Source organism: Maniola hyperantus, chromosome 10 (assembly GCF_902806685.2).
Source record: "Maniola hyperantus chromosome 10, iAphHyp1.2, whole genome shotgun sequence".
In the NCBI taxonomy this organism is placed as follows: Eukaryota; Metazoa; Arthropoda; class Insecta; order Lepidoptera; family Nymphalidae; genus Maniola; species Maniola hyperantus.
In genome coordinates, this window is record NC_048545.1 from 14,304,247 (window position 1) to 14,319,060 (window position 14,814).

The 14,814-nt window shown below is 36.2% G+C and overlaps 2 protein-coding genes across 2 annotated transcripts in view; both read left to right on the forward strand.

The window, feature by feature from the left end:
* The first annotated feature begins 1,623 nt into the window (after window positions 1–1,623).
* LOC117985911 (WD repeat-containing protein 44) overlaps window positions 1,624–14,814 on the forward strand; it is a 296,876-nt gene continuing 283,685 nt past the window's right edge. Inside the window, exon 1 of the mRNA XM_069501569.1 lies at window positions 1,624–1,633. The gene's annotated coding sequence lies outside the window, so the exon portion shown is untranslated. The remainder of the gene's footprint in view (window positions 1,634–14,814) is intronic.
* On the forward strand, window positions 3,742–9,484 carry Rab18 (RAS oncogene family member Rab18). The gene is made up of 5 exons (XM_034972711.2): window positions 3,742–4,069; window positions 4,893–5,060; window positions 6,131–6,272; window positions 6,542–6,664; window positions 7,290–9,484. Exons 1-5 carry the CDS (start codon window positions 4,008–4,010, stop codon window positions 7,401–7,403), a joined length of 609 nt encoding a protein of 202 aa, XP_034828602.1. The 5' UTR covers window positions 3,742–4,007; the 3' UTR covers window positions 7,404–9,484.

The window sequence follows — 14,814 nt, forward strand, 5'->3', positions numbered from 1 at the left end:
ATTGTAGGAACAACAAGTTATAGCTATTTTATTTATTTCTTATTAGCTTATTCTTATAGCATGTTATATTTTATTGTAGCATAGTAGGTATGACCAAACAATTTATTTTTTATAATTTTTTAGTGTTTTTACCTACACTTCAATGAAATTACTATATAATTTTAAATACATATCAAAAATGCGTAACGTACGTAATCGAACCTGCAACTTCTGGGTTCGCGCCCGATGCCTTGACCAACTCGGCCACGGTTTCGCTTACCGCCAATGACGAAATTTGTGATACGTAGGTATGTTCTCTCAGTATTTCTCGTTCAAAGAGCTTCATTGTAATATGGGCCTTTGAAAGTAGTTTCGATAACTAAAGTGCCGCTACTAGATGGCATTAAACAGTCGGTTCAGTACTGAGAGAACATACGTATCACAAATTTCGTCACTGGCGGTAAGCGAAACCGTGGCCGAGTTGGTCCAGGCATCGGGCGCGAACCCAGAAGATGCAGGTTCGATTCCTGCCGGTTATGCAATTTTTGATATGTATTTAAAATTATTTACCAAACAATTTGTACCGCAGTTTCTTGAAAAATATTCTCCTTTTTCTTGAAACCGTCATATCGGACTGGTACTAACTGACTAACACGAGCAGAAGTTTGTGGAAAACATCAGCTAAAATAACAGTTGCCGAGATCACCATTAATTATTAATTCCCCATAAAGCATACATAATAGGGGTCATGCGGTCATACCACGTCGAGTTAAAGGTGTAGGGTTGGTACTAGTTTTGAATTTCTGTAAAAAAAATTATTGATTTATAAAAACCTTAATAGGTTGGTACAGTAACCGGTAAGATTTGATACATCGACCTTAGACATATTTTTGGCTACGCAGAGCGTTGTCTATGTCACTCATATCTATGTGACATATAATTGTCGGTCGCAACAACAAAGACAACGCCTTTAAAAATCTAATTCCACCCGAACGAAGTCGCGGGTATCAGCTAGTATTTATATAATGCTGAAAAAAATACTAAAATTAGTGCAGTAGCTTCAGAGTTTATCGATTACAAACAAACAAAATATATTTTCTCTTTACAGTATTGTATACGTAGATGGAAAGGGATCACGACCCTAAGCAATGATCTGATGCGTAAAGAGAGAGAGAGAAAGACTAAGTCCCAACTAGGTCACACGTCACTCATAATTTCCTGTGTGTCAACCCTATTTCTCCGTACAAAAGGCGTTATATACACCGCCCGGTTTACTTGATGTAACGGTTCTTTTATAACAACCATTCATGTTAACTGAGATGCTTCTAGAATAATTCATGACTCAGTACCTCAATGGTAAAGGGGAGGATTTGTATCAGTATCCTTCATAAATGCGCTCTATTGTCTATGGACAACAGAAGGTCTATACCTATTACCTCAATCAGTTCTTGATAGAAATCAAGGGCCAACCAATGAACATAATTTAGTAGGCATTGGTTCATCAATCAACCATGCTTCCCACACAATATTATGAGAGTTCAATACCTATGCAATAGGGTATAGATAGGCATAGATTAATAAAATAATAGTAGGTAGGTACCTTCCAGATTCAGGTATAACGATCACTACGGAAAGACGTCTCTTGTTGAACAAGCGCTGCATGTCTAAAATTTATATTCACCTCTCTTTCTATAGAGTATAGAATATGTTCTATTTCACGATGACTGCTCAGCCACAGAGTAGACATTTGTAACCTATCCCCAGAAGAGATACGAGTAACAAGTAGCCACCGTAGCGTAGGTTAGATGACCAAAATGATCTTGGCCTACCTATGTTCACAGAAATTACCTTCATCAGCTGTCGTTTAGTATGCATAAAGCACGAGTAGGAGCCCACAGATAGACAGACAAAGCCGTCAAACTTATGACACCCCTGTTTCGGAGTTAAAAAGTATCAGTACACGTCACTTGCGGCCATCCATTGATGCACAAATGCCGCCCTAGTTGTAGTTGTAACGAAGTACAGGAACTTCAGTCGCCATTCAGCTCAGGCCTACATACGCTTATTGCGCGATGCCCCGTTCTGACCTCCTTTTTGCCCTATGTCTTTATCTAGCGATCGATGTATAATGTACCTACCTACCTAGATATTTCAATTTTTAATATTTATTTTCGATGACAAATTAGTCTTGGACGGCAATGACAACTTTTCCATTTTATCCAGATTAAGTAGATGCTATAATAATTCATTGTTATTTTCATTCAACACTTTAGTTAGGTACCTATAGTAACTGAAATTATTGTATAATTAGATGTTATAGAAGAGCGGGGCCGCCTGCCACAAGTACTAGTATCTAGTAATACTAGTCACTTAGGTACTGGGATGGTCTCTATTTTCTACTCACTATGTGAAATTCATCATCATCATCAACCAATAGACGTCCACTGCTGGACATAGGTCTCTTGTAGGGACTTCCACACGCCACGGTCTTGCGGCACGTCTGAATCCAGCGGCGCCCTGCGACTCGTCTGATGTCGTCCGTCCACTTAGTGGGGGGGTCTTCCAACGCTGCGTCTTCAGGTGCGAGGTCGCCATTCTAGCACCTTAGGAAATTGTTTTACCGAAATAAATGTTGTTTTTTTTTGTTTGATTTTTGATTTTCCTTTAGATTAGCTAGGTTATTTCATACCCAGTTTAAACGGACGAATAATTGCATTTCCGTCTAAAGTAATATAAAATCTAAAAGATCACGGCTAATTCCACCACACGGCACACCCATTTTGAATTTCGTTTGGAGTCGTTTCTTTCCGACTTACACCAGCTTTAAACTGGAGCCATATGAACGTAGACCTTTATTCAAATTCACCCGTTCCTCAGCCGTGAATGGCGGCTTTATTATTCAATTCGCGAATAAATCTCAGTTTCGCTAATGCGTCACTGGATCCCGTTGCCCTATCCCCTTTGGTTGTCGCATTAGATTTATTTAGCCAATTCCCCGTTGAATCTCCATTGTTTTCGGGATTTGCGAAATAGAATTTACTATGCACGCTTTCACCTATTCCTTGATGGAAATATTATAATGCCTTAATAAATCGAAAATGCCTTTAAATTGCCTGTTAGCCACCGTGAGCGACACGAAAATAACTAGGTATAAATAACCAAAATATAACTACGTTACCTAACTGGTATGATTCTAAATTTCTGATATAAATAATTAAGTAACGGTGAAATCACCGTATCTAATTTCAAAATTTTTTGTAGCAAAAAGACCGTAGGTGTACAATACAACAAAAGATGGCATTTATATTGCAATTTGCATCTAAACATGAATAATTAGGTAGGTAAGTAGATACCCAGCACTTATTCTATTATTTTTAAAAAAACGTACCTATATAAGATTTTGTGATGTTGTGAACAGTAAGGTAGTTGTGAACAGTAAGACATTTTTTCTGTGATCGGTGGTAGGCACCCATGAAAATTGCCGAAAGCAAGGAAAATAAGAATTTCATTTAATTTTCGCGGGCTGACTAACTATTATTCTTGGCTATTATTGTGTGGTGTGGTGTGTGTCTCTATCTTAGATATATATATATTTTTATAATATTTCACAATGCTTATTACACTGTAAAATGTAACTTTATATTGTAGAAAATATTTTGTTTTTCATACGTTTTCGTTTTTGTAATAAAATACCGATTTTTAGCAGTAACAAAACGCAGAAACGTCACCACGCACCAATGACCAACGACCAACCAAACGTCATCAGTCACAATTTCAGACGCAAGACGCAAAACGTCATTAACTTCGATTTCATGTGTATTGTTTTTATTGCGATTTTTGTATTCAAATTAGCAAATAATTAAAAGCGAACGCATTTTATAGTACATCTGCAACGATACATCAAGAGTTGTGTGTAATTAAGTCGAGAAAAATCGAAATCTGTGACGTTTCCGCCCTGTTGCAACAAAGAAACAAAAAGGTCTTTTTTCACGTCGATTACTATTTTTCAATCGACTTTAAACTAGAAAATGGATTATGTGGCTGCGTTAAAGATTCTAGTTATAGGAGAAAGCGGTGTCGGCAAGTCTAGGTAAGCTTTTTACCTTGTTTATAATCCCGTGAGTCATACAGGTAAAACTATATTTCACTCATATTTCACTGCAAAATTTCCTATGATGTCATACAATTTACCAATTATACGTATTTATAAACGCTGAAACTATTATGCAAAGTGTTCAGTGCTTTGATTGAACATTAATTAACATTGGAAACGTAAAATTTAAAAATGCCAATCATTGCCTATACCTACCTACTATTTGCCAACAAATTACCATCTTGAACTCTTTATGTACAATATTGAAGGTTAACATTTATTATATTTTAGCTATTATCTTTCTCTATATAAAGCTGCAACCTTGACATGATAAAATACTTATTAATCTACTTAGTAAAGTAGATTTATATTTTTTTAAATTTGTGTATTGTTAAATCTAAACATTCTTTCGGAATCATAATACTATAAAATTGAATACTCAACCCGCAAAGGATTTCTGAACTTTGCGCAGACAACATAGTGGCAGAGTGAACTAGAGTGAGGGAGCTCTCGGTTTCATTGTGAATCAACCATATGTAAAATATTAGTAGATATATATGGTGATGTAAAATCATAGAAAAACAGGGCTACCTGTTACAAATGTACTAACATTTGAGGCCTGTCAGTGACGTTAAGGCCTCAACGTTTTGTTAGAAGTCCCCTACCTGTCGTGAATAGTGGTGTTACCAGTTTATAATGGTTTCTTTTAAGTGTTATTGCTTAAGATTATTATTTATCCACCCAGTGAGGGGTCTTTTTGTTGTATGAATGCCAATCAAGCATCTTGAACTGCTTGTTTCAAGACAAATTTTCATTTTAGCATCATCCTAGCATTCACAACCGGTGACTACAATGCATCATTTCCTGCCACTATTGGAGTGGACTATAAATGCAAGGTGATGGAGGTGAACGGAATGAAGGTTAAACTTGGCATTTGGGACACTGCAGGCCAGGAACGGTATAGGACATTGACAAATAGTTTTTACAGGTAAATAGGTACATCTAATAACAAAAGATTTAAACTAATTTAAGCAATTGAGTAGCAGGGAGCCGCTGGATTCTGGTGGTGCAAGGCACGTGGAAGTCCCTACGAGAGACCTATGTCCAGCAGTGGACATCTATCGGTTAGTGATGATGGTGAAGTAATTGATATAATGCTGCATGATAAGTGAAAGATGAAATTCACTGTCACTAACCATATTACAAGGAGTCGAGCGCTCAGACAGACAGTTTAAATAGTTGCATAGTTCATTGTACTATGCATTATCCAGATACCTATAAGCTGCATCCTTCAGGCGCCTCTTATAATTTGTTTCCGCCGTAGACTGAGTAAAAAATCTTGACAAAGGAACGTTTGCTTTCTCATTCACACTAAAAAGAGAGCACAGATAAAGTTACTAATGTGATAAACAGAGACGCAGCTAACCGATTTTTTGTCCCTTGTCATGTAACCGGTTTTCTTCAAGGACTACAACTTTAATTGCAAAACACACATTGAGAATTTGTGGCGCCATTGTATTTCTCATTAGTTATTTACTTGTTTTCACATAAAAAACGTTTAATACAAATATTGTTGATCGGTTAATGCAAATATTGATTACTAAACAATGGTAATTGTCGTGTTATTCATTGTTACGTCGTGCTATTGCTATCTCAGACGCGGTTACACAGTACTTTAGTCTAGCTTTTTTACTCAGTCTACGGTGTCCGCCTTTACACTAGACTAAAAGTGCAGAATTTGACATTGTCAGACTATGTGGAGAGCATTATGCAATAGCACACTTTTCTTTACTACATACAATAATATAAAGTCAAAAATAAGTGATAATATAACAAATGCATTGAAATTAATGGCTTTAGTTTTAAGTTAACATAACTAAAATTATCGCCACTATCATCTGTATCCCGACTATCAAAAAGTGTACCTGCAATAGTACCTACTTTGAATAAATGATTTGAATTGAAACTAAACATTAAAAATAATGTAAATACTTTGCCCAAAATATATTTACTATTATTGTTTAAAATTGGCATTTCATGAATTAATTATGGTTTTAGAGAAGCACATGGAGCAATTTTAGTATATGACGTCTCAGAACCAAAAACTTTACAAAAGCTAAATGAATGGGTGGAAGAACTACAGGTATACACAACAAAGAAAAACATTGTCTGTCTAGTTGTTGGGAACAAAATTGACAAGGTTAGATTTTTATATATATTTTTTTTTAATAAGAACCATTGACAATATAGGCTTCCTTTTAAAATCATTACATATTGTATTCTTCTGTTTTTTAACTAATTAGTAAGATGTATATTTATGAACTAAACTAAAAATCTTATGTAGTTTTGTCTCATAATTTTTTTTTATGTAGACAGCACCAACTAAACAACCAAAACCACAAACTTTATTTTACACAGTCAGAACTCAAAATAAACCATTATATTAAGTTTTCAATTTTTTTTCATTAGCCGCGAGCAGTACCTAGAGAAGCAGGTCAGGCATTCGCACAAAAACACAGAATGCTTTTCATAGAAAGCAGTGCAAAGACTCAAGAGGGTATCAATTTGGCATTTGAAGAGTTAGTGCAAAAGGTAAGGAATTTTTCAGATTTTTGCACTCCCGGAATCTATAAAGGAGTCCTTGGACTCAAAAAGTACTATAAAAATTCTACAATTTTGTTGTTAAAAATTTACAGGAAAATGTGCGTAAACAAACATGTTCTTATTCAAATCAACTTTTGGCTTTATAGCTTACAGCAGCTGCACTAGAATCAGAATTATAGAGACCTGTCTAAAAAGAAGTAAGCATAGGTATATCGAAAAATGATTGATATATTGATATTTTTTTTTAAGTGTAAGAATAATCGTTGAAGATGTTTTAAGACCCAATGTCAAAATCTTTAAATTTCAAAATAGACACGTTGGGAGCGATTTGCTTCCTCGTTTCTAATTCTAACTGCTAGGATATAAAACACCCTTCCACCATCAGTTTTCCCCTCTACCTCTAATATAATAATAACCTTCAAGTCAAGAGTTAACAGGCATCTAGGCAAGCGCACACCATCTGAAGCGGCAACATCATATGCTAGTAGGTCTGATTGCAGCCAAGTGCTAGTCTATAAATGAAAAAAAATAACTCCGTAATAATAAGAATTCAAAATAGATCTTAATTACGTGTGAAGGTGTTCTTACTTGAAATATTTTATTTTCTTCCTAGATCATAGAAACGCCAGGTCTCTGGGAGAGTACCGGATCGTCTTCAAACATTCGTGTTGCAAGTGAGGAAGGGAGACAACAGGAGGAATCTTGTTATGGCTCCTGTTCTATTTAACTTGACACATTGTATAGATATCGGCACATAACTTTGACTATGTAGTATATTATTTACACATCTTGATTAATGATATAAAGCACCTCAACAAGTAACTTTTATGTCAAAAAACTGGTCTCGTGTGTGTCAGAATATGCATAAGGCCGGGTTCCGTAGCCGTGCTAGTTGCTAAAAACTGTGGCGGTCATTATTCGTTAAATGTTTGTTTTTTTTTTCATAAACTGTTAGAAAGTAGAAACCCAATAATTATTTAAAATACCTATTTAATCTTCAAGAGGATAAGCAATATTTGAAGACAAAACCGTACGCTTGTGTGTGTGACACGCATGCGCATAGTAGCACAGATACTGCCGCGGTGTTTACGCATCTTTGGATAAAACGACACCTATGACTATGTTTCAAAATAAGGTGACCCAGTCTATAGTAGGTATATATAAGTCAATGGCGAGTTACAAATATTTTTTCATAAAGTGTCTGTCGATAGCTATACAAGTATTTGATTAATTTGTTATTGGACGTAGTTATGAATGATAGATTCCACCAAAAATAGTGTCAAAGCCATAGAAATAACCTGTACCATATCTGTAACTTTTGATACTAAAAATCATATAGTGAATGGAAAAAATCATTAGTACAATAATTTTGTTACCAATAAGTACTATAATTATTTCCTAAAACTAATTTTGTCTGAATTTAAGTTAATCTTTAAATTATTAATAAACTTAAATCTAAAAAAAAAAAAACATTAAATTAAAACTAAAATAAATTAAATTAAATCTCTGCTCTGTTTTGCATAACGATGTCCAATTTTAGTGATGTGTGGAAATTGGAATAAGTTTTACGTTTGTGTGAGTTCTCGCCCGCCATTTTAACTTTTGTGTCAACTGTCATGCCCAAAGTACGATTTTAGTTATTATAGGTGAATCGTACTTTTGACATGATAGTAGAGCTAAAATGGCGCGTGAGTTCTAATTTATTTTGTACGGATTATACTGAGTTGTCTCTAAAAGAGCTTAAAATGCAAATCTTAGTACTCAAACGTTAAAGCTTATAAATGTTTGAATCAACTTTACACATACCATTTTACAAAGGTTGGCTGAAAATAATTAGTAAAAAAAATCATGCTGTCCCGTTCTGTTTTTACTGTTGTGAGTAGGATGGCACTTCTTTTTTAGGCTTCACATTTTAGTTTACTATTTGTGTAGTTTTAAAATAGTGTACCTAATTGTTTTTAACACTAAAATAACTATTATTAGATGTAACAATAAAATAAATTAAAATTTTCTTGCAATATTAAGCTTAGGTACACAGATACCATATCAAATAATTTTATTTATAAAATACCTAGTTAAATTAATATTTTTAATTTAATAAAAGCCAACCTTATTGTGCGATGTAATAATAATTGTGATATTTTATAAAGTCTGCTTTTGTAAATATTTTTAAACTTCTTAATAATAATAATATGTAGGTAGCTATCAATCGAAATGTGGTTAGTACCTACTACTGGTTAAGTAGAAATACATATTAAAGGAAAAACACAACTATTTTTATAATATGTTAACGAAATAGTTAATCACTATCAGTTATTCTTGTAAGTACCATTGGGCGATATAATCATATCTATCTATGTAATCTGATCGGTCTGCTGAGTACCTACACCTCCGCTCCGCTTTGCTTCAGTGGACAGATACCCTGATAGCATCTAAAACGAAGCTCAAGCTTTTTACTGCCGAAATTAATATCTATCAATCTATTTATAATCTGTCGATAAGTTACTTAGCAAGGTTATTTTCTTTTTAGTACTTTTAGAACTACTTATCGACAGATCATAGATAAATTGATTTTATGAATTTCGATTGTTAAAGCAATGTATGAAGTCCTGCCTAGCGCGACAATACTATTAAATAATTTGTCTGAGTTAGCTATCTTATTCCTGGGGTGTGTGTATATAATTTCATTTTGTGTTGTGGCTCTATTGTGTACCTATGTTTTGTAATATATTTTTATCGATTTGAAATATTTATTACGATGTTTTCAATAGGACCAAAATGTGCAAATAAAGTGCTGTTTAGCTAATTTAAAGATTTAATTATTTCTTCTACTCTTATTTCTTTGTTATAGCTACTGTGTGTATTTAGATTTGTCAAAAAGGTCGCCTATTCATTTTTCTACTTTACATACCTGAAATGTTGTTCCTAGAGTCTGGCTAACAAAAGGAGAGACTGGAAAAGCGCGGCAAATTTAAAAATATCAGAAAGGCAGCCCCAGAATTAGTATGACAGAGCTGGAATAACCTAATTTGATACTTTAGACTTACTTACCTACTTTCATTTCTGTTTTATCAAATTAGGCTATTCCAGGTCTGCTATACTAATTTCAGAGCTGCCATACTGATATTTTTTAAATTTGCCGCGCTTTTCCAGTCTTTTCTTTCGTTAGCCAGACTATCAAAAAGGAGAACTCAGTCACGATCATAAGTTGGAGTGTCTTACAAGGTGATACTTTGGGTCCTTCGATGTTTTGCTTATACAAAAGTAACAAATCACTTGTATCTTATGAAGATTACCACAGAGGCTGTGGTAATCTTCATAACTGACATCTATGCTTACTCATAGATTTACAATAGTGAAATAGTCCTAGTAGAACTATTAGGACTATTGTAAAGGTATGCTTCCTTGAAGGACTTGTTTATTGGCAAGGGTAGTATTAATATCCCTAATCACCTGATAATTAAATTTATCACAATACATAAACAGGGTGTTTAACAAGGTGGTCCTCTGGGCCCTTCAAGGTTTTGTTTGTACAGAAATAACAACTCACTTGTATCTGATGTTACAATATTAAAATTCAGCTGGCAGATAGCTATCTAAATAAATGAAATGGTTCCAAACAAAGCATCGGATACAAATCACCGTGACAGAGCATGATCGACGCTTAGAGGACGGCCATCAATCAACCCGCGCTTACGATACAGTCATACGTTCCGCTATATCCGGCCATACGTCATACTCGGGCGAATTTGACTGTGACGGTTTGTTATAAAACGCATAAATAAACACAATAAATGCCTTTGTAATGGACAAAGATGATGTATATGTGCCGCATAGGATGGCTTCTAACTTTAAAAAATTCTAGCACTGATACTGATGGACGACGCACAACTTTAAACTTTGCCTATAATGAATTTAAAAAAAAAACTGGTGGGTCAAAGGAAAGTTTACACAATCTTATACTTAATATAGTAACGTAAGTATGCAATAAGGATTCTTCTAAGAGCGTAAAATAAGCGTTTTGAAGTAAGAAACGTGGAATTTGGTAACCAACCTAATCACCGATTTCCAAAAATTCCACTCGAGGATGCTGGGACAGGTCAGCTAGTAGGTACTTATTACCTAATGTATTGGTCACGATTAGTTAGGTACATTTGTAAGTGTTACTGACGTAAGTACGAAGTAATTATATAAGTCAATGGACGTAATTTTTAGGGTTCCGTACCTCAAAAGGAAAAACGGAACCCTTATAGGATCACTTTGTTGTCTGTCTGCCTGTCTGTCTGTCTGTCTGTCTGTCTGTCTGTCTGTCAAGAAACCTACAGGGTACTTCCCGTTGACCTAGAATCATGAAATTTGGCAGGTAGGTAGATCTTATAGCTGACATTTGGGGAAAAATCTGAAAACCGTGAATTTAGGGTTAGATCACACAAAAAAAATTAAATTGTGGTCATGAACTAATAATTAGTATTTTCAACTTTCGAAGTAAGTGACTATATCAAGTGGGGTATCATATGAAAGGTCTTCACCTGCACATTCTAAAACAGATTTTTATTTATTTTTATGCATCATAGTTTTTGAATTATCGTGCAAAATGTCGAAAAAATACGACTGTAGTACGGAACCCTCATTGCGCGAGCCTGACTCGCACTTGGCCGGTTTTTTTTTTTCAACTTAGGTACCTACATAAGTTGTCAGTCTATACTATAAACTACTTAGGTAGGTATAAGAAGATTTATATTAAGTACTAAATCTAAATATTATATAAAAGGAAAAGGTGACTGACTGAATGCACAGCTCAAACTACTGGACGGATCGGGCTGAAATTTGTTATGCAGATAACTATTATGATGTAGACATCCGCTAAGAAAGAATTTTTAAAAATACAACCACTTAGGGGTGTGTAAAATGAAAATTGTGTAGTCCACGTGGACTAAGTCGTCGGCTTCAGCTAGTTTGTCATAAATTAATCACGTAAGCGGCTTAGGTAGGCACGTTAGTATTTACAGGTGTAATCGCGGCCTACAATAAGCCAATTTGTGAAAGTTTTAGTACCTACTCCTGCAAGTTTTATTGCTAGTGGACACTTTACCTTATAGATCTTACTTATAATAAGTATAATAAACTCTACTTCTGTTTGGTCGAAGGAAGAGCTTAGCCAAAACAGTCGTAAATAACCAACACAGCGTTTATTTGTCAACGCTTATCCCACTCTGAGAGTGACGGCGCCTCATTAGTGCGGACTCCGGAGGGCTATTGAGGGCGGACCCTTAGGGCCAACGCCTACAGACGAGATACGGGAAGTGCGGATAGTGTTGCAAAGGATTCGAGTCGTAATTTTGAAGTCTGAGTGCGCTAAAAATCTCTAGTCTAAAGTCAAGTCGAGCCCAAGTCATTAATTAACAGCGATTCGAGTCTTAAAAAACTCTGAGTAGGTAACTACAAAGACAATTTAAAAAGTACTGGAGCTCACATAGAGACAACCCCCATATTATCGAACCCCATATACCTACTCGAACCCCCATATTATGTGACACTCGACCGACCGTAGAGACTGGGAGTCTTGTTTTAATGTTAGTTTTAAGTTTGCGTAATAATTATCACCACTAAGTATATCTTAGAAATCCAACATCTGACCATCAAAAAGAGTTATTAATTACCTATTTTGAATAAATCATTTGACTTTGACTTTGACTTTGAATGAGCCGAGTCTTCCGAGCCCTTTTATATAGACCCAAAGACTATCTTAGACTATATATAGAGTCCTTTGCAATATTATGCAGGCGAGTCTTTTTGATTACAACTTTATACACTTTGATATAGCTGTGAAGTGGTATCTCAACTCAAACTCTCAAAAACAACTCAAAACAGCGCGCCGCGCTCCGATTCGCCTGGAGAGCATTGCGCCCCGTGCGTCGCTCTTAATACGTTCGACTAATATAAATAGATTTTGTTAAATCCAAATACCTACTTACAAATTTTGAATCATCAAAGAATTTACCATTGGTTCGGAAAGTCTCCTACCAAGCCAGCAAGAAACAGCTGCAAACCAGCAAGTATAAACTCTCTCCGGCGGTGTGCATTGCGCCTAAGGGGCGGACCTCTCGCAGGCGTGTGTCCAGGCCGTGATTTATCACGGGCACCGGAATTAGCTCCAAGTGTTGTTCCTGCGAGTAAATAACAGACCATATTTCGTGAGACTCTTGGGTTGACCTGCAAACTCCGCCAGAACAGTGGGACAAGATTGGGTCAACCATTTGACAAACACTCAGGTGTCATCATCATTATCATAGCCAGCTCACTACAGAGCACGGGTCTCCTCTCAGTAATGAGAAGAGTTTGGCCATGGTTCACCACGTTGGCCAAGGGCAGATTGGCAGATTTCACATACCCTTGAGAACATTATGGAGAAATCTCAGGCTGAGATCTACAGAGCGCACTTTGACTTTGCTCAGATTTAAGATTGAGTTAAAACGAGACAGATTTATGTGAGAGATATAGCTTTGTCTCGTTTTAACTAACTTTTGTCTTAAGTCTAACCTAAATCAAAGTTTGCTCTATAGATCTTACCCTCAGGCATGCAGGTCTCCTTACACCGTTAAAGCAAGTGAACGCACATAATTCTGAAAAGTTAAGAGGTGCATACCCGGGATCGAACCGACCTCCCGAATGGGTATCCGAGGTCTTAACTACTAAGCTACCTATCACAGCTTGTTTTACCTAAAGTCGATACCTAGTTAATATTAAGTAGGTATAGTACGCGACAGTACCCGTAGTACAAGATTTTACGTCTCACCAAACCAAACCAAATTCGAGAGTCGAAATACCGCCGCGTTATACAGTAAACTGTAAAATCTTGTACTACGGGTACAGGTCGAGATAGCAATCGGGGTATAAGGCGGGGGGACGCCCCGCACACCCGCACGTCACCCGCCCTATCACGCATCGGGTTAGCGGGAAGGCTGAGCGGGTGTCTGGGGCGTCCCTACCCCGATTGCCATCTCGACCTATCGCATACTATAGGTACATAAAAAGTAGCCATACTTATCTAGTAATTTGTAAAAAAAAGATTTTCAAAAAAGGTAAAGACATGATTGAAGAAGGTATTTTATCTTGAACTATTTATAGAGGGCGGTTCAATTGATGGGGCGCTAACCGCGGCTCTAAAGGGGTGCGATAAGGATTATCGGCCAACGGCTGCCGGGTAAGTTGGGGATGGGATAGTTTGTTGGGCAAACTGTCTGCAGAGTTCCGTATGTCATGATAATGGTCAGAGATAAGCTGATTTCGGTACACCTTATATGTATTATACCTGTAGGTACAGTATCCGGCAGAAAATAATGTACATCGACCTTTAGAAAGAGGTAGGTAGCGGTTTTGTAGAGCATTGTCTCTGTCGTTGAGACCGACAAAACGTCACATACGTATGAGTGACAGGGCAGGATTAGTGAGCAGGTTTCCTCACGATGTTTTCCTTCAAATTCAAATTCAAATAATTTATTCAAAATAGGTAGGTAATAAATTACTGTTTTTGATGGTCGGTTGATGGATAATTGTAAGATATAGTGGTGATAATTATCACGCGAACATAAAACTAAAGATACGAGGGTTCCAAATGCGCCCAGGTCTGAGAAGAGCCCACAACAAACTCAGCCGGGTATTCTTTTTACTATCACCACTTTACAAAATCACAAAACTAACACAAAGCTGTTAAGCAACACATTCCCAAGCTTTCTTAAATTCTAAATAGGATTTTTCAATAAGTTTACGTTTTATGAAAACTTTGAACTTATTGAGAGACATCTCCAATATGTCTTCTGGAAGCTTATTATAAAAACGTATAGAATTACCTACAAAAGAATGGCTGCCACGCTATCGCCGTTTAAGCATTGCTTAAAACGTGCATAACTCCGAAAAGTTTGAGGTGCGTACGCGGGATCGAACCCCCGACCTCTCGAATAAGAGGCAGATGTCACTCCTAGATATCAAATTCTCGGGTGCAAAATTTTATAGCAAATTCGATTCGTGCGCTATAATTCGGGTCGTCCATTTGGAATCATCGTTTCGCGAACACTTCCCAGTCTAATGATAAGATAAACGTTTGCCAAATCTGTTGACTGAAATTGAACACTAGTTTG